The sequence below is a fragment of the Mya arenaria genome, chromosome 17 (assembly GCF_026914265.1).
Source record: "Mya arenaria isolate MELC-2E11 chromosome 17, ASM2691426v1".
NCBI lineage: Eukaryota > Metazoa > Mollusca > Bivalvia > Myida > Myidae > Mya > Mya arenaria.
In genome coordinates this window covers 36,762,327-36,784,274 of record NC_069138.1, presented here as the reverse complement: position 1 = coordinate 36,784,274, position 21,948 = coordinate 36,762,327, and the positions used below count along the sequence as shown (strand labels likewise).

Below are 21,948 nucleotides of genomic sequence, written 5' to 3'. Positions count from 1 at the left end.
GGAATAGTCGAGCGCGCTGTTTCTGTGACATCTTTTGTTGTATTAATAAAGAGTTGGTGTTTTCTTCCAGAAACAAACTTTATCACAGTAAATTTTGTCTTTAATGTCTATTTTGTTAAAGCGTTTTACGTGCGGTACGGAATGGTTGAATCACTAATATATTAGCCGTTAAATCTATGACGTAAGCGTCTAACGATACATATATATATATATATAACAGTGTTCTAAGAAGTATGTCCACTGGGTATTTGTAATAATGCGGTTCCGCTTTATAAATAACATGAAAATATTGTTTTGCAATTGACTCAATACTTTGAACGAATAACCAAAAATATATAGCTTTGAGTTTAGATGGCAATGCTCGCTGGTTAGTCAAGGAGCACCAGTCAACATCTATCTTGGACACGTAAATGATCATAAAACAGACATTAAATGAAGCATAGTATTTTAGTCTTCAGATTTGGATTCAATTATAGGAGTGTTCATTAATTGTTTATAATAAAAGTTCAACATATGTCCATGGCGACAACAACGCCACCATGTTGTCATGCAAGAAAGACGAGCCCTTGGAAGATTTTTTGAGAAAACTAGTACAACAACAGACACATAGTGGTTGTACGGTCACAATACATTAACTTCACTAAAATAAACGCTTTTGCATGCATAAATCGGACAAAAAATGGCATTTGATTGAAGTTCTTTTCAGATAAGCGCGCCAAACTGTAAGCCCGCCAAACTGTGAGCGAAATGAGGTCAGTGAAATTGTGTCCCACCTCGTTGCGCGCTGATGTTCGATATTTACGTGAGAACGAGCTAACATCTTACTGATATTTTTTATAAACCACCAGAAAGCATATATTAAACATAAAAACATTAATCCAAATCGTATTTAAATGAAAAGCAACTTCATTCAGCTTAATAAAAAAGAAAAGAAAAATGTCAAAAACTCGAGGCATGTTGAAATGGCAAAACATAGTACGTGCAAGTATCCAATGCTTCAGTTTCTTACGCGTACACATTTCTGCGGTAGGTGTGAAAACGTGCTGGAGTGAAAGGGGCGTTTTCGGTAAACATAAATCGGTCAACCATGTAGGTTATGCCTTACATTTGGTTCGGGTTACCAGACACTGCCTTCGAACTACGGTTTTATAGTCAGTTTATAATAAAATGTTATATTTTTTGTATATTTATTTATTTATTTGTAAGTGTGTTTTAAAGTGTGTTTTAAAGCTGCACTCTCACAGATTTACCATTTTTACATTTTTTATATTTTGTCTTGGAAAGAGCAAAATTATGCGAACCAATGATATAAGATTGCTGACAAAAGATCAGATCGTAGATTTTCATAATTCAAAATCGAAAATTAATGTTTTATGGTATAAGAAAAATGCATAAAACATCAATTTTTTAACTTAAATATAAAAATCTGCTATTTTTTGTCAGCAGTCTTATATAACTGGTTTCCATGGATTTTCGCAAAAATTGGTTCGTTCCAAGACAAAAAATATTTAAGTTGTCAAAACGTTCAATATTTGAGAGTGCAGCTTTAATATGTAGTTTAAAACCTTTAAAGCTTAATACACCAACTTATTTTAACACCATTCTCCAATGAAGACAAAGCTTAATAAAAAAAAGAAAAACAATGAAAGGATATAATAACCATTACCAAACTCTTTTTGGTCTGATAATTTAATTGCAGGTCTTTATGAAAATTAAACATTCGCCGCATAACGCTTCCATATAGACCTTCAAATAAACAACAACTTCCACATAGATATCTACTAAGCATTATTATTCTACTATTTATCAACACGGACGATAATCCCGTATCAAATTCCCGATATTTATGTATTCATTCCCCATTAATCGGATGTCATTAATCTCAAACGTTTGCATAAAATTGCGCCAGTTTACAAAACGATTACTCCAAAAATCATGCATCAAGCTTTCAAAAATTAATCGTTTGATTGTTAGTTTTGATGTTTTGGTCTTCAAATAAAATGGATTTGTCAGTATTCTATACAATAATACGCAATGTTTAACCCTATACCGTGTCCCCATGGGGTACTTAAAAATTGGAAGATTGGGAAACAATGACCGGGTATTAACGCTCATAATCTGGACCGGACAACCAAAAACATGTTACAAACACTGCAAATTTTCATTTTAGAAGTTAATTCCTCCATTATTTTTCATATGTACGAGTGCTGAATGTTACGCTTAGTTTTTATGTTATTTTTATTTTGCATGTGAATAAGTTTTTTTTACGAAATGTTGGACATTATTCCCCAGGAACAAAATCGTAATTCACATTTTGTGTCCGGTAGGTGTGTTTTTTCATCAAAATAATTACTCATTAATTTAGATATGTTACTATTCATGGATATTAGTTTCCACTTTGACTGATTTATTTAATACTATTTATCCATTCGTTTACTCGCCATTCATTTATTTTTTTTAAAAAAAATCGCCACGCGTTTAATAATTTATACAATTGCAAATGATGTTTTGTTTATTACATGTTTTATCTCTTTACAGTTAATTTAAACAGTATATATTTTACAACAATTATGAACGAGGTATGATTACTTATACTAAGTCACTCTCGTTGGCACGATGTTGTGCGAGTTATCGAGAGAAGTCTATTGCACGAACAAGACATATCATTATTTCTTGCCATATTTTTAAACAAACCCTGCTATATTTAATTGAGAATTTGAGAATGCTCAGAAATCATTTTACCAGTGCGGGGCTTGCGCGCTTGTGCTCATTTCTGCCACTGTGACCTGTCTTCCTTTTTTATTATGATCATTCGGAACTCCTCAGCTATTTACGAGCTACTTCTAATGATGTACCGGCATACATCCGAGGATGTTTTCGAGAAAAATGGCCGAGTGGTTCCGAATGTATTACGATATATTTTCATATTGATTTATATCTTATTTTAAAGTATGCCTCCTAAACTTGCCTTCATACGCTTAGTTTCAAATGCAATATACACTTTCTGTTTTACCGAACTATCATGAACACTTCTTCTAAATGCCTGCCTAGAATCTCCATTTATCAGGGGCGGCTCCAGGCATTGACGTTAGAAGGAGCGTAACTTAGGGGCACAACCTTTTAACATGCGCCTCTCCCAACAGAATGTGGATTTGGGGTTACTCCCTCGAGTAAAATTTAGCAATTTGTAGTCGGACATTGTGCATAATAAACGTATTTTTTTTTTCTCTCATACTGATATAAAAAGTAATTCCTGACGATTTAAAAAGGGGGCGCGCCCCATGTGCGCCCCCTCTAAATTCGCTTGTGTTTATAAATAATCAAATTATCGCGTTTCAATATTCATATATTTTTAGTTCATATTCTTCGATATGAAGACGGTAACTTCGGAAACCCTCGTGACGTGGTTCGCGCGATCTTTTGCCTCCGCGCATACATTTGCTTTCATTGTTTGTCACAGTTAAATAAGATTTCAGAAAACGTGTTTACCAGCAAGACCATGCATCGCGCATTTTATACCAAATATGAGGTTAGGACGAAAGTACTTAATAGAAATTACACGCGTAATTAACGTATCTTTGGTGAAACTGGCTTATAAGTAATATTAAGAAGATATGAGTAAAATCTTGTTGATTAAAATAGAGCGCAGCGAACTCAGCCAGTGAATAATGTGTTTACTATCTTCTAACTGGCTTAGAACATTAGGTACAATTTGATTGGCCGCCATATTTGGCGGCGATTGATGGTCACGCTGTTGACATGCATCTTACGTGTGCGGTCCTGTTTTGCATAAAGTAATACACCGTTTCAATACCAGAATACCTAAATCGGTAAAAAATATTTTGTGAAAAGGAATGCAAAACGATTGTAAAATGATTTTAACAACAGTCAATTATTTAAAGCTCCGTTTTCTGCCACGTATTTCAATATTTTTAAGTTGACATAGATTTTTATTTCATTATTGCACCAGTCCATTGTAACCACGCCCCCGTATGTCAAGGGGTATACCGGGGATAGCCATAGAAATGGGCCTTGGTTTAACCTTTCAGGTGGCCCCGCAGTGCCGGGTGAATGCGGTGGTTTTGTCTTCGTGCCCAAGATAGCGGAGAATAGGCCTTACCTAGTGTCCCTAGGGTGCGGGGGCATTTGGCGGGGATTTTACCAGCAGTTCTCTCACGCAGGGCGGGAATTTACCCGGGATAGGCTGGGCCGAAAGTCCAAGTCCCCGCTATTCCCCGGACCTGGGGGGGGGGGGCGTGGTCACAATTGACTGGTGCAAAAGAGTTAATGCAGTGCGCCACTTGATTGCATATACGCTACCTACGTTTATCGATCTTTTGGAATTAACAAGTTTGACGATCGATTATCATTTATATGAAGTTACTTTAATTATTGTATTTATATTTCCAGTTATTTTTCCTCGCGCTTGAACATTACGAAAGGAGCGTATTATTAAAACAAAACAAAACTTGTTGATAACAAAGGTTTAAATGAACACAAACATAAAACATAAATAACTTATAAATAAATATAAACATATTAATGTACAAAGTGTTGCGAATGGGGCAGAAACTTGACAGGACAGGAAAAATACATATCCAGATATGGTCAATACCCTTACACAGTGTCTGATATTCTTAACCAACCCACTGAAATTTTTAACGATGTAGCCTTATACATAAGCAGGCCGATGAGCCGCTTCATTTTCTGAAAACGTGTGTTATAAACGTAAAATCTAATTTTAGTTTGTATCTAGGTCCAAAGCCGCGTGATGTGTGGTTTGACCCGGTACTATATTATTTATACTACTTGTGCTACATACATGTACATATGATGTTAATTGAGTATGCTTATTCTGTTGTTGTTTGTTGTCTTTAAACCAATCAGTCGCAAAGTATTCTATCATTCCGAGCTCCTCGGCCATTTTTATCGTAAACAACCTCGGATGTATGCCGGTACATCAGTTGAAGTAGTTCGTATTTTTTTAATTATAATCATTAATTAAATGTAGTGTTTTGGAGTTGTATTTATTGATCTAAGTTTAAACTGGTTGCCAGTGAATTATTCCAAACATAATTAAGATTCCCGAGATTTAAGTTATAAAGTTTAACTGCTAAATAAAATTACTACGCGATCTATTTGCAGCGGGCTTAAACGTACCGCTTTTTGAGTATGAAAACCGTCCAAATACGTTTGAGGTTGTTTTCGATAAAAATGGCCGAGGAGCTCCAAATTAGTGTTCTATGACATGCTCCGATTAACATTTAGCATAGTTGACCCTTGTGAAATGATAGAAGAATAAAAAATAATTATTATGCAATGTCAAAGCTTAAACAACGTTTCTAAAATCACATCGAAGCACATAAATATATCTTTCAGACGGGGGGACGGACCATAGACCGGAAGTGTTGTGCCTGGTATGCGGAGACAAGGCTTCCGGGAAGCACTACGGCGTGCAGAGCTGTGACGGCTGTCGGGGGTTCTTCAAACGAAGCATCCGCCGGAACCTGGCATATGTGTGCAAGGAGAACGGATGTTGCGTGGTGAACGTTTCCCGCCGGAACCAGTGCCAGGCGTGCCGCTTTAACAAATGCCTCAACGTGAAAATGAACAAAGATGGTGAGGCGACTTTCTTATACTTAATATTGGTTATGACTTTAGCGGATTTCTTATCACTCAGCGCACGACAAGAAGTTTAATTAAGTATTGAGTGTGTATCGTAGTTTTATTTGCAGAATCAAACACAATATGTCTTACTTAATATATCAGGTACTCAAACAAGGGATTGAAGGATACGTGGCGCTTTTAATCGTATGGTACATGCATGCCCAATTACCCGTATAATAAATACAATTGATGAAACAACGTCATTAATCGCACAGTGGCTTGATGACAAAGGCTCATTAAAGTCACAATAAAAAAATCAACTAGCCAAAATTATATTTTATAAATACTTGAACATGTATATCATCAATATAATACATTGCCATAAACATAAAATGAGATTTGAAAAAAAAAATACCCTATATGAAATATTACAGTATAGGGTATTTTTTTTTTTCAAATCTCATTTGATTAATGACGTTGTTTCATCAATTGTATTTATTATACGGGTAATTGGGCATGCATGTACCATACGATATGAAATATTACAGTATAGGGTATTTTTTTTTCAAATCTCATTTTATGTTTATGGCAATGTATTATTTTGATGATATACATGTTCAAGTATTTATAAAGTATAATTTTGGCTAGTTGAATTTTTTTATTGTGACTTTAATGAGCCTTTGTCATCAAGCCACTGTGATTAATCGTACAATATCTGCTTTGATAAGATGACCCTTTTAGTTGTACGATACACGCTTGTATAGATTTAATCAACATTCGGGTATTTTTATTGCTTAACAATGGTATGGCAAATGCTTAACATAAAGTCAATGATACTTTAATCGCTTAACATTGATATCTTAATCGCTTGAAATGGGTATCTTTATCGCTTAACATTGATATCTTTATAGCTAAAAATGGGTATCTTCATCGCTTAACATCGATTTCTTTATCGCTTAACATTGATATCTTTATCGCTTAAAAAGGGTTTCTTCATCGCTTAACACTGATATGTTAATAGCTTAAAATTGGTTTCTCCCACCTCAGATTAGTAGATCCAATAATTTAACCATGCTAGATTTTTTTAATCTTGCCCACGGGCGAAGATAAAATGCCCGTAGCGAACACCTTTTTAATGGCCACCACATTGTAATTACCTCCCTTGTTGAAGACTGTCGTCTGTAGCATCATGGAAATATTGTCTTATGGCAATGTTTAGAACGCTTATTAATTTTTTCTCGCTTCAAATGTCACCATAAAACAGTTTTCACGCACCTTTCAAGAAACAATGCTTCACTCTCCTTAGAACTCGGTAAACCTCGTTTCCGCAAAACACCCTACGCTCGGGTCGGAATGAACCTATCTTACACGAGCGGCCATTAAAGATACTTATATTCTTCATCGCTTAACATTGATATCTTAATCACTTAACATTGGTATCTTTATCGCTTTGAATGGATGTCTTCATCGCTTGATAACTGATTTTCCACATATTAAAACAAAGTAATGGGACTTATATCTACGATGATCGATACACTGATAGACTTCAGAAACGCACTACATTTTCATCGAAAATCAGTTTTGATAAGAGAAACAATGTACCAGTTAATTCCTTGCGAATGGAGTTTCAGGGATTGCCAAAATTAATCCACAAGTAATTTACTGGGCTGATTTTGTTTGAAATAAATGTACTGCGTTTTTAAAGTCACCCAGTGTAGCTATTATGTTGTTATTTATGCACCAGTCAATTGTAACCACGGCCCCCCAGGTCCGGGGAATAGCGAGGACTTTGACTTTAGGTTCAGCCGATCCCGGGTATAATCCCGTCATGCGGGGACACACAGCTGGTAAAATCCCCGAAAAATGTCCCCGCACCACAGGGACATCCTTGGTAATGCCAATTCCTCGCAGAAGTTTCGGGAACGCAAACGTTTTAATAACAGTGATTCTGCCAAGAAAAAAAGAGTCCATTTTTCCAATTTATTAAGACATGCCTCAAATTCTAAAATCTGAAAGCTTGTCAGTGAAATTTACTTTTTTCATCTCAACTTTTTTGTGCCGTTGGTAAATGTTATGCCGAGCGCAGAGGTTTGGGTTATTTGCCAGTTATATTTCCTACAAAACGGCATGTCAGCGTATTTAAACCGACACTTCAGTAATAGTGTTTGTAATGTTTGTCAGAAGTCGTGAATTTATGGATTCTTATACATTTTCGTCTTGCCTGTATAAATATTCATAATTCGACATAATAAGTATCTTCCATGGCCGAGAGTGTAAGATAGATTCATCCCAACCCGAGCGTAGGGTGTTTTGCGGAAACGAGGTTTACCTAGTTTCCGTAGAACACCCTGCGCGAGGGTTCGGATAAACCTATCGTACACGAGCAGCTATGGTAAATGTTTTTTCTCCCACCTCACTTAAACAAAATAAAGTAAGATTGACTTTTTTGTTTAAACTCTTTGGTGCGTAGTGAAAATAAATGCGTATAGATTTGTGTTATTTCGTGGTTGTCAAGGATATGCGCGCAGATTATGTTAATAGTCAAATCGTTCATGAAATAGTTCTAAGTAGTGCAGCATTATTTCTTGAATGGAGCGTCTCAACTTTTTTATGGTGTCATTTGAAGCGAGAAATAATTAATTATGAGTCTAAATATTGCCACAAGACTAGGTTTCCATGATGCTTTCCATGAGTCTTCAACAAGGGAGGTAATTGTGTAACTTGACAATAAAAAAGAAGTTCCACACGGGTACTCGTTTTATCTTTACCCGTGGCATGGTCAAGTTTTTGGATCTACTTATCTGAGGTGGGAAAAACATACTCTAATATTCTATGTTTATCAGTTTCAATGATTTTTCTATATTTGATTGTGTGATTATTTTATGCTCGGTACGTAAGTTAGCGAAATATGTTTTGTTCTTTTCAGAATATTTGATGCAGTCTATTTTACGCCGTAGATATATACCTTTTATTTTTTCTTCATTGATGTTATCGAGTTTTTGTTAAGTTTTCCAGTGTTATGTAGTTGTTAAATTCCAGAAGTTCTTGTTCAATTCCAGAAGTTCTTGTTTATTTCCAGAAGATCTTGTTCAATTCCAGAAGTTCGTGTTCAATTCCAAAAGTTCTTGTTCAATTGCAGAAGTTCCTGTTCAATTCCAGAAGTTTTTGTTGTTCAATTCCAGAAGTTCTTGTTTAAATTTAGTTATGTTATTCAAAATCTCTTTTGCATGTTCCATTGTTGTTTTCGTTTTATTGCTTGAATACTTAATATATTTATCACGTATGCGGCATTTAATTATTTCCCATATCTCTTTGTTACATGCCTTAATTCGATTTTTGATAGTTTGTATCTTAGTGTGTGTATACCACGTGATAAATTACGTCATAAATACTACGTCGGAAGGCAACATTTTGCTTCGAATGAAGACTTAAAACAAAGATAACTCCATTATTTCTTCACCATTTTAAATGAAACTTAGCGCAGTCTACGTCGCTTACAGAGCCCTGCCTTCGGACTCTTACCGGAGTTTGATTGATAGTTTAGTTTCTTTAAACACTTCGACAAACCTTTTAACATTACGGTTTCTTGATTGAGCACTGTCAAAACATTATTTTGGAAACGCAATTTATCACATGGTATACACACACTGTATATGCAAGGATAGAATAATTCAATTTAAAATATCCCGGACTTCGAGTATTTTCATTTAAATTAAGTTGTATGCTTACTAGCAAGATTTAAAACCGGGTTTTTTATTGTACGCGATATCTTTATGAAAGAGTTCATTTGAGGTTAAAAAAATCAAGGCGAAAAAAATGACCGAGGTGTTCCGAATGGTACAAAAATTGTATTGGGTCGTCAGGCATGAACTATTTACATAGTCAAAGGCCATTCGGAATACCTCGGCCAATTTCCATCAAAAACAGCCACATATGTTTACCGGTACATCATTAGAAGTAGTTTGTAAAATTTTAAATCATGGTAATAATGTATTGTAGTGTTTTAACTGTATTAATAACCAGTAAAGTGTATTTTTGCATAAGGCCAAAAAAAAAAAAAATTGTTTGTTTAGGGTAACCTTCCCAAAATTTCTAGGTAGGGTAGGCAGGGATTTTTTTTTTCAAAATCTGTCGTAAGTTCAGAGTGTTTTCTTGCACATGGCAGTCTTTCCTACATTACAGTCATTGCCCGACTTTGTTTTATTATATAAACAATAATTCTGATTAAAATCTGCATTTATCCGCCCTTCGTTACTCTCTATTCACTAACGAATATTTTTTTGCTCAGAAACGGAAAAAATAGTTAGGGTCGGCGCATTTTTATAGGTAGGGTCGGGTTACCCGAAACAGACATATTTTTTTTAGGCCTAAATAATAACAAGATCCTCAAAAGTAGTCATTAAGCTTAACTGGTTTATGGAAATGACTACGCGATCTACTCGCAGCGTAATTTAACTGTAAAAAAGCTGACATTGTAATCCTTTATTTTACATTCGAGGTTTGTTTCGATGGAAAATGGCCGGAAGTTCCGAATGAGTTAGCGGCTCGATGACATGACACAATTTGGCGCACTTTTCTTGAAAAATGCAATTTTTAATTAAACGTCAATTTGAATCCTTTTTAGGCATATCATAATAATGAAAATAATAAAATGCTTGTTTCAGTGTAAGACGGCAATATATTTCACCTCGTGAATACCAAAAGTGAAATATAGCTTTCGTTGCTCACTCGGTGAAATATATTACGATCTTACACTGAAATAAACAATTTTCCTCTAAATTCCTAAATTCAAACCTAAAATAAATGTCTTATTAAAAACATTATCAACTTCTCCATTTTTTGTTTAATCGTTTTGAATTCCTGTTTTGTTTGAACAGTGTGAGTTTAGGACAACACTTTGGTGAAGTGCGTCTTTGTATTCCTTAGTCCTATCAACGTTTCTCTAGAATAAACCACCGTGCCCCATTACTTGTTTAAACATCTTCAGTTTTCTTCTGTCAATTAAGATCGAACAACTATCCGCGGTATTTTCTCATCCAATGATCACTACAGTCAAAAATCAAACTCTTCAGAATCGCTGGTTAGGGCGTAAATTGATGAACAAACCATTAGCTTAGCTTGAGAAATAATCGAGCATCCCCTCAGCCCTTTAGAGGGCTCTTATCCCTGTAAACTGCGCGCGCTGTGAAAATTGATGACGACGCTCAGACGATCTTGACAAAACTTTAAGGATGAGCTGAACTATTTGCACAAGTTAAGGACACGGAATTTTAAACGGTTACTGCCTCTTAACAGATTCATTGATATTTAACAGCCGAGTTCGTTCTCAGAAAATATCAAGAAGGAGAGCTCGGAATGTTTTATAAAACAGTATTTAATTCTTTTGTTAACTTTCATCGCGACTTTTAAGGAACTCGGCCATGTTTTGGAGGGTTCGCCATCGTAAAAAAATAGTTAGGTTTGAAACGTGAGCAAGATGCCTGTAACAATGAAACACTATCAACAGTCTTAAGATAAGAGTTCTATTGTTATAAATCTAAGAGTTCTATTGTTATATTTTTTTTTTTAAAAATGACTGAAAATGCTCTATTTTGCCGAAAAACTTTAAACAATTGACTGACCCTATCAGTGTGTGTATACCACGTGATAAATTACGTCATATATGCTACGTCGGAAGGCAATATTTTGCTTAAAATGAAGACTTAAATCAAAGATAACTTTTCATTTACAACACCATTTTAAATGAATCAAGGGGCAGTCTATGCCGCTTAAAGAGCCCCACATTTGTTTTATTTCCGAAATTTGATGAGGTCATTAGTTTCACTTCGACAAACCTGTTTCCAAAATAATGTTTTGACAGTGCTCCGTCAGACGGCCGTATTGTGAAAAGGTTTGTCGAAGTGTTTTAAGAAACTAAACTCGCAATCAAACTCTAGTAAAAGACCGAAGGTGGGGCTCCGTAAGCGGCGTAGACTGTGCTATGTTTCATTTAAAATTGTGAAGAAATAGTGAAGTTATCCTTGTTTAAAGTCCTTTTTCAAATCAAAATATTGCCTTCCGACGTAGCATTTATGACGCAATTTATCACGTGATATACACACACTGCCTATGATTGAGTTAGTTATCATATGTTATCTGCCAGTTCTTGTTTGTTGATAAAATTAAGTAAAATAACTAAATTAAAGGGTCTTCCACAATTCAAAAGTGGGTGAGGAAGGCCAAAAATGAAAACGTTTCAAAAGTTTGTTTTATTAAGTTCTGATGAACGATCTTTTTCGGGAATAAAAAAAATATTCTTTCTGAGATTATTTGGGGTATTTAAGAGTGGACCAAATTTTACGAAACAAAATTCTATCATATTTTGGATAATAATTTATAAAAACATTCACATGTTTAAACATTTTTAGTTTTGGCCCTTCAAACGACTTTTGCACTGTGGGGGCCCTTAAAAAGTTAAAAAAAATGGTTGCCCATATGCTTGGAACCTTAGAACGCGTCTCCTTAAAATGCAGTCGATAAATGGCCTGAAGAGTACGAAATAAAATGAGCCGCCAAAGTTTGTTGTCCACAAAATTAAACTTTTATAAATATTTTATTTTAAAAATAATAATGACAATGTCGAAACAGCATTATTAATCAATATTGGAGAAGTAATATTGTTTTGAATAATATAACAATATAACAATACTGCTACTACTACTACTACTACTACTACTACTACTTCTACTACTACTTCTACTATTACTTCTACTACTGCTACTTATAATAATAATAATAATAATAATAATAATAATAATAATAATAATTAAAATAATAATAAATAGACTTATAATAGTCGAAACTCGTTGGCTCAATACACCTGGGACCGGCCAAGATACTTCGAGCCTCACAAATATCGAGCCAAGCGGGAATGCTTACATAGAGTAAAAAACGGTCCTATAAATCAAGTTCTAGCCAACAAGGTTATCGAACCAAGTGATATCGAGCCAACGGGTTTTGACTGTAATAATAATAATAATAATAATAATAATCTATTAATATCCCGTATTTGTTTTCATTATTGCTTGCAGCAGTTCAACACGAGAGGGCGCCCCGCTGTTACCAGTTCCGGCGCGAGGAGAGCAAGCGCTTAGAAGAGGAAAGACAGTCACCATATCCGTACGGGGAATACCTTGCTAAAACAAGGTAGACAATAGTACTAAAACTAAATGCAACTTTCAGTAATGATTTAAGATTGTTACTATGTACTTACAAAACTCAATGATTTGATGCGATACAGTGCCTTAACTATTTTTTTCTGTGCGAGTATAAAACAAAATAGTAGTCCGCATAAACATTTGTAACCACCCATTTACTGGGCCAGTCACGGTTTATATATTCCGCCTCACCTGATTAAAGTTTATAACGGCTGACGGCTCATTTACTTAATAAATGTATTGGAAAACTTGTAATACTGCTTTCTTATTGGACAAAATATAATGTTGACCACTAAGGGTTTTTTTCAGGTCCGTAAGATTTTAAATGTTTTAAAACGTTGGTTAAAAAGAACGGTACTAGTACGCGTGTGCTCTGTATGAGATTGAAGTAAAAACATAGTGAACTTATTCGATGAGATCATATTTAAAAACAATCAGTAACAAGAAAAAAGTTGATGCATAGCATCAAGTCGGCGCAATGAAATTAGAAGAAAAACGTGCATGTAGATAACCAAAAATGGTTATTATTTCAATGATAATATTTTGTTTTATGTTGGGTGTACATATGCTCGAAACACATTATGGTTAATAATATGTTACAATAGAATAGTTTAAGCCCGGAATTATAGATATTCTGGGGGTTTTCCCCAAGCTAATCCTCCGGTTTAAACTAAATTATAACAAAAATATACATTCGTTTCTTCGGATGAAATAGAGTCAATGGTCTAATACATAGATTTCAATAGCATGAAATTCACCTTTTTTTAGTACCGGCATGTTATGTGAATTCCTTGCTTTATATTTTGTATAAGTTTTTGTAACACATTTCACTCATATGATTATATAGAACGGGGATAAAAATACTATACATCAAAGGGGAATTATCTTGAGTTCATTCTTTCGAATGACATTTTCAAAACAAACAATTAAGCTCGAGGTTAATTTTTCAAAACTCGGCATTTTTGCTGTCACCAAGGGAGATTACTGCGTAGGAGGTTTACAAACATAAAGGATATTTTAATAGTACCGTGTAACCTCCATCTATTTGATATCAATCGGAACACCTCGGCCTGTATCTATCTCGGAGATGGCCGAGTTGTTATGATTGAGTTGGTATTTAAAATCAAAATTTTCATAATGATAAGCAGGGGTATTATAATTTAAGATTTCATTATCAATTAAGTTTTATAAAACAAACTAAACTTTATATTTTATCATGCAACGTGGAAACTATTGAAAGCATTGTTCTGCAATTTATGAACTAGTCCCTAAGTTGGAATATTTCTAAAGTAACATCAAATATAGTCGGCGCCCTTTTGAGCGCCGACTAATGATCTAACTTAATTATTGCCATAACATATTGCCGGAATCAAATTCGCGTAGTATTAATCTTGACTGTGTTTACAGAGCAGCCTACCGCAGTGGAAACCACTACAATGGTCAGATTGCGTTCGCTCCCGCCATGTATAATGCGAACATCGTGTCGCCCGTGCAACCGATCAGCGTAGACACACGTCCAGCATATTTCCGCCCTATCGCACCGAAGCCGCAGATACACATTCAAGGATTCCAAGAAAATCTGCCTGGTAGTCTTCGGTTGCCCCCGGGGTATGCGGGTCCAACATCTACCCCTCTTTCGCCAACCAGCCAGACGTACTCACATCCATACGTACAATATAGCAGCGACAATCTTGACAAAGCAAGGCACGCAAACATCAGTTTTACCACACCCGTATTCCAGCAAAGCTTCCCTCTCATCGCAGATGCTAGAACCTTTCGGATAGCAGACGAAACACTGATTCAGAAAATATCAGGGTTACAAAGTCCGTCTGCTCCGACTAGTACCGGAACAAGCGGCCATTCTTCGGCAGTTTCCGGCAAGAGTGATTTATCAGTCGAGATGAAGACGGAACAGCACGAAGATAGCGGCGGAGATCAGTCACGTGACACAAGTATGTCCGAAGGCACTTCCTCGCCGGAGTCAGGGAAGTTGCTAAGCGTGGATGTCGAGGAGGAAACAGAAGCTGGTAAGTCAACGATCTGAGATCATACTTATTAACATATACATAGAATTGGTTATGAACAAGTCGTTGGGCTCTTTTCTACGTATAAGAAAAATAAGTGAAAATGCAAACTCGTCCTAAACCTTCAACCGGACGCCGACGAGTAGTATAGCCATCCTTATTCTTTGGATAATCGAGATAAAATGTGTTGTACCTAAATCTAGGATAGAGCTAAAAAGAAAATCAAATAATATAGTCAACAAAAAAGTCAATTTAGGGTCATATTCTGAACTAAGATTAATATGAATTATGTATACTAATTTTGTGATGGTCCTATACAACAATGTGAAGTATGAAGTGAGCTACATGAACAGTACGAGAAAAATTACTTTTTTTTACTGTATTATTTGATTTTCTTTTTTTTACTGTTTTTGACAGGCACATTCAACATTTTTAATGCACTCATATGTAAGACAACGCGGCATATCTATGTCGAGCGCGCTGCCCTTTGACAGCTTTTGTTTAATTTGTTATCTCGCCATGTAGGATGTCACCAAATTTCCAAAAGACAAATTGTTTGTTTTAAATTACATTTAGAGTATTAGCAAGTTTTTAACTGATTTTTATTGATTAGGGAATCGATTTGAAAAAATAACAATCGCACATGGGCACATGAGACTTATAATTGTGTACTGGAAATCTAGAAATGGCTTACTCATATACCGAATTGTCTGTATCTATTATAACAGCAGACGGAAACCCCTCGGGAATTCAGTTGTTCAGTTTGAATGTTGCCGCCCCTCGTCCCTCTCGTCCGGAGTCACGTCCATCTCGTCCGGAGTCACGAGGCCATGTCCCTAAGCTCGTGGCTAGTAACCTGCTCTTCAACACGACAACCCTGAGCCAATCATGTAACACGAACTATCGTCTGGCTAATCTGCCGTTTGCGCAGGTCACAGCGCCGTTTGTGCAGGTCACAGCGCCCTTTGCGCAGGTCACCGCGCAGGTCACAGCGCAGGTCTCCACGCCCTTTTCTCAGTCAATCGCGCAAACAAATGCGCTTCAGCGATCTCCAACAGAAAACACATGTGAAACTGCGGCGAAACTGTTATTTATGATGATCAAATGGGCGAGGAACATTCCGCCGTTTCTGTCCCTGCCGTTCAGCGACCAGGCCATACTGCTTGAGGAAAGCTGGAGCGAGCTGTTCATCCTCTTTGCTGCACAATGGTCACTGCCGATTGAAGTTGGTATGTCAGTGGTTTGTGCCTTTATATCCATTAGCTCGGTACGCATTCAAGTGCCTGGCGGATCCGTTACCCTTTTTTTGTACCATATTTGAAAGGAACTATTTTTTCCTTTTATTAATTAATTATCATAAAATAACGGTTACCAGTAGGTGTAGCTTAATATAAACGAATTCCGTTAAATAAGAATCATGATGCATACATGTATATTGAAATTTTCGTGTAATTTTTCCTCACGCATCTTATTTTATTGTAGCCTGTGAGCTAGTTGAATAATTACGGAGTCCGAAAAAAAAGGAAAATATTAGTTAAAAAGGAATTTTCCCGAAAATGAATCTGAATATTGTTATACTATAAATATTTTACTCCTTGATACCGAATTGCAGAAACAAATACATCTAAAGTATTAAAAATATTCTCCCTTAAGTCGGGAGCGAGCTTTCTCCGGTGCATTCAAGAAATTCTGAGTAAACCGAATAGTATCTGCTCGGCCACTATTTCTAATTGATTCTAATAATATGAATATTTTAACATTTATAGAAAACATTGGTAACATCATGTGGTAACATGATCAACAAGTCACGCAACAACGCTTTTGCGAATGACGTTGCCAAGGTTTTTTTTTAAAATCGTGGTCCTCAAAGTATCATCATTTGATAAAGGGTTCAAGCTGTCAGTACCTTAGTTTTAACACTCACCAATGATTTGCAACATTTTATTTAGTGTGTTTTGGGTAAAAAGTGCATTTTATAAACCATGGACGAGTTCCTTTAGTTAAACGTTGGTTATCATTTTAGACGAAATTCATAACAAAGGAAAAACGGCAGTTACTGACACACAGCCTTCGTAAAGCGGCTCTCTAAGGGCATGTACAAAACGTAATCGTTTCACGTTTAATTGAAAATATAGTATAAGACAGTTGCTGACACACAGCCTTCTTGAATGAAGTAATTCATAACTCGCGTTTCGCGCTCGTTATATATAAGTTCACTACCTCAGATAGTGGGTTCAGTAACTTACTAATAACCATGGTATTCAAAGAGTTAACAAGAATACATTTATATCAAAAGTAGATGTACTTTTAATGGTTCTAGATATCAAAATAATTAACACTAAATATTCTCCCACCTCAGATAAGTAGATCCATTAATTTAACCATGCTAGATATTCTTATCTTGACCACGGGCGAAGATAAAATGCCCGTATGGAACTTCTTTAACTGGTCACCACATTGTAATTACCTCCCTTGTCGAAGAATGTCGTCTGTAGCGCATCATGGAAACCTTGTCTGGTGGCAATATTTAGAACGCGAGTTAATTATTTCTCGCTTCAAATGTCACTAGAAAACAATTTTCACGCACCTTTCAAGAAATAATGCTTCACTCTTCTTAGAACTATTTAAAGACCGAACAGACCATTTACATACTCTGAATCACTGCGCGAATATCCATGACAACCACGAATTATTGCATATCCGTACGCAATTATTCTCACTAAACTCGTTCCGGCAAAAAATACATTTTTACTTATTTTTGTTTAACTGAGGTGGGAGAAAAAGCATCTACCATAGCAGCTCGTGTAAGATAGGTTCATCCCGACCCTCGCGCAGGGTGTTTTGCGGAAACTCGGTAAACCTCGTTTCTGCAAAACACCCTACACTCGGGTCGGAATGAACCTATCTTACACTCTCGGCCATGGAAGATACTTATATTCTTTCATGGATATATGTCTGTACAAACTCTTTATTTAACTCTATTGAGTTTACAAGTCAAGTCAAGCCAATGTTAGTTTATTGTCGGATTTTATGTAGCATTTAAAACATACACTATGTATAGCTTTTTACCGACATAATCATTTAACAAATAACAACAGGATTTATCTAAAAAAGTAAAGCATGTGTAATTAGACATAAAGCCTTAAAGGCTTTTCGACCTTAAGGCTTTTTTCAAAATACTAACAATACTTTTCCTTGGGTAGTATTTTGAAAAAATGCCATCAGCCGTGACTACAGAACAAAATGATAAAGCCAAAACAATGAGTGTGAAAACTATTCACAATTGTATAAACCTTTCAGGTGCGTTGATGTCCACGCTTGGATGCCCACCCACTGACCAATCAGAACGTGCGTTACATTTGATGACAGAACTTCGAGCACTTAATAATCTCATCAATCGATTTGCTGCCATGAGAGTGGACCCGACCGAATACGCCTGTTTGAAAGCACTTGTCTTGTTTAAGCCGGGTAAGTTTCATAATTAGCATGCATGAGAGATTACTATTTTAGAGCAACACATTTGCGCAAAATGACTATAAAACCATATATTTACCGGAAAGTTATACCAGTTAGAAGTCAAGTGTGTTTTCTGGTTAATTTAAAATTATAACAGCTTTGTTTTTTTGTATGTGATGGAAGAAAGGTGTTCATGTGTTCATTATCAGTTGTTTTTGGCTGATGGACTATAATGCACCAGTCAATTGTAACCATGGTCCCCAAGGTCCTGAGGTATACCGGGGATAGCGGGGGGAATGGGCCAAGATGGTCCCGCAGTGCCGAGATAATGCAGTGGCTTTGTTTTCGTGCCGAAACTAGCGGGGAATGGACCTTACCTAGGATGTCCCAGGGATGCGGGGGCGTTTGGCGTGGGTTTTTACCATTTTACCGGGATTGGCTGGACCGAAAGTCAAAGTCCCCACTATTCCGCAGACATGGGGGACGTGGTTACAATAGACTGGTGCATAAAAAATAATCAAATTGAAAGTTTTTTAGACCTCTTCAACTCGAAATGTTTCGAGGGAGTCTAACAGAAGTCCATAGCGAAACTCGACAGCCTCGTGTTTGAATTTCAGACAAGTAGTTGAATACGCATCGCTCTTATAATACCGTACTTACCGTGTAACGTGTTAAAATAGAACCTCATCTTTTAAAATGATACATATATGTATAAGACTATAAAGGCAATCTTGAAGCGTTTTTAAAAAAGTTTCAGCTTGCTATCATCATTCGCTTTTAAAGGCGCACATTATAGGTTAATGCATTTTGTTTTAAAATGCATTATTATGTTGAACTCATTTTACTTCAATGATATAAAAACAAAAACAGCATATGATCTGTTTGCAGATTATAAAATATAAGCGATACTTGGACCTCGGCGTGTTTTTGTCTGCGGAATTTGCGAGCACGTAGCTATCACTATTAAAAATATGAAGCCTAATATGTTTTAACTGGATTCAAGTCATGTTTTTTGTTTTGATCATTAAAGTCAAATTAGTGAAACATAAGAACACATTTTCTGAATTCACCTATAATGTGCGCCGTATAATCTGTTTGGGTAAAAAAGGCTTAAAGATGCACTCTCACAGATTGACCGTTTTGACATCTTTTTTTTATTTATTTTTTGTCTTGGAATGAGCCAAATTTTGCGTAAATGTCTGGAAACCAGTGATATAAGACTTCTTACGAAAACTCAGACCGCAGTTTTAAATATTTACGATCAAAAATTGATGTTTTATGCCGATAAATTCATTTTTCTTAAAGCGTTAGATCTCATTATTGTCAGCAGTCTTATACGACTACTTTCGAAACATTCAAGAAAAAATGGCTCATTCGAAGACAAAATATAATTTTTTTGTCAAAAGCGGTAAATCTGTGAGAGTGCAGCTTTAACAGAATTCTGGAAGCCATATTGAATTAAACTGCAATGCATTTTCGTGGATCATTTCAGAGGTCAAGGGTCTACGGAATACCATACAAGTTGATCTGGTACAGGACCAATCACAAGGCCTGTTCAGTGAATACTGCTTCACAAACCATCCGACAGGGAAGATTCGATTCGGCAAATTGTTGTTGCTTCTTCCGGCATTGAGAGATACGCATGCGCGATGCCTAGAAGAGGTCTTCTTTCGGCGCACAATTGGAGATATCGCAATAGAACGGCTGTTGTGCGACATGTTCAAGTCTGGTTAATGTGAAAACAGCCTTCCGCATTTGGTCCTGTAAGGCAGCATGCAGACTCTTGAAAGCCTGGAGAATACTTTTCATCATACAATCATAAACAAGGTCAAAAGACAAGAATGGAACTGGTTAATACATCATGATAGGCCTTGTGTATTATAACTTGAAGACTTCATATTGCTTTGAGATTTTATCATATTTTACGTCCAAATACCAGATTGATTTAATCAAAGTATTTTGTCAATTTTGGAAGTTTATACTCAACTTACCACTAATATCACACTATTTAGATTGAACTGGGAATTCCTTTCAGGTGATGGCTCCTGAAAGAGAGTCCAGACTGTGTCATAGCTTTGGGGTCGGCATGGTTGTCGTAGGCCACGTCGTTGTCATACGCATGTAGTGCTTTTGGTTTAATTATGATTCATTTATGTTTTGAACTGATACATGTTTTGGTTGTATTGTTTTTGAACATTTGTTATCTCGTTATGGTATATGTTTTGATGTCATCTATATATGAGTCTAGTTAATCGTAGACTGCCGTTTGCTTTTTTTCTGTATGTAAGGTAACATGCACAATCTTCAAGGACACAATTTAACTGACTTTGGGCCATACTTGCCTTGAGAGACAGATTACTTTTTTATCATACAGCACATTTAACTAGGAAAAAGACAAGATTTTAAAATGTTCATACATATTCACACCATGACCGACCTTGTGAAGTGTTACTTCCTATTGTTTGGTATGTGACTTGACCATCGTATAAGTCCAAAGACCCGGCTGGTTTTATCAAAAGAAGTCCTTTTTATAACTGTAATCTTAACATATATTAAAATGTACTGAAATTCCATTCATTTGAGGGAAGTCTTATTTATGTTTAAGCTTTGGTGTCGATGGGGTCGTTGTCGGCCACGTCCATTACATACGCATGGGTTTGGTTATAATTCATTATTATTTTTATCTGATGCATTTTTTGGTTAAATCATTTTTGAACATTTGTAATCTCGTTATGGTGTATGTATTGATGTCAGTTTTATATGAGTCATGTTTATGGTAAAATGCCTTTCGCACATGTTCTTGTATGTGGAGCAACATACAAAATCTTGGGAGCACACAATTGAACTGATTTTTGAGTAATATGATTTTGATTTTTGAGTTTATATTAATGATGATCTTTAGAGGATGTTTAAAACACAAAACTTCAATATCCGATTGTTTTAATCAAAATACATCTTTTATATGATTGTGAAATATCACGAGTGTTAAAATGTACTGTAAATTTCTTTAAGATCAGGATTACTTAAAGAAAGTTCATATTATATAAGAGGTTTAGTGTCGGCTGGGTTGTCGTGGGCCGCGGCTGGGTTGTCGTGGGCCGCGGCTGGGTTGTCGTTGGCCGCGGCTGGGTTGTCATGGATCGCGGCTGGGTTGTCGTGGGCCGCGGCTGGGTTGTCATGGATCGCGTCAATGACATACGCATGCAGTTTTTTAGTGTAATACCTTTTCATTTATTTGTTCAACTGATACATTGTTTTGCTTATATTGTTCTTTAAACTTTGTTTTCTGGTCAATGTGTATGTAATGATGTCGGTTATATATGAGTCGAGTTGCTGGTAAAATGCAGCATTTACAATCTTGGTAGCACACAATTGAACTGATTTTAAGCCATAAATGCCTTTAGATTGATGATAATCCTTAGAGGATGTTTGTCCTGCAACATTTAAATAACCGATTGTTTTTATCAACATACAACCTTTTTATGATTGTCAAATCTCACCATAGTGAAGATGTACTGTACACTCCTATTAAATCAGGGTTACTAAAAGAAAGCAGGTATCATATTAGAGTTTTAATGTCGGCGGGGTTGTCATCGGCCGCGTCCATAACATACGTATGGAGTTATTTTTTGTTTAATACTGATTCATTTAATTTTTGAACTAAT

General features: G+C 36.0%; 1 protein-coding gene across 1 annotated transcript; it reads left to right on the top strand.

Annotated features, from left to right (window-relative positions):
• The first annotated feature begins 2,271 nt into the window (after positions 1-2,271).
• LOC128223446 (nuclear receptor subfamily 2 group E member 1-like) lies at positions 2,272-20,017 on the top strand. Its single transcript, XM_052932727.1, has 7 exons — positions 2,272-2,323; positions 5,380-5,619; positions 12,678-12,792; positions 14,211-14,830; positions 15,556-16,056; positions 18,128-18,295; positions 19,776-20,017. The coding sequence occupies exons 1-7, from the start codon at positions 2,272-2,274 to the stop codon at positions 20,015-20,017; spliced, it is 1,938 nt and encodes a 645-aa protein (XP_052788687.1).
• The last annotated feature ends 1,931 nt before the right edge of the window (positions 20,018-21,948 follow it).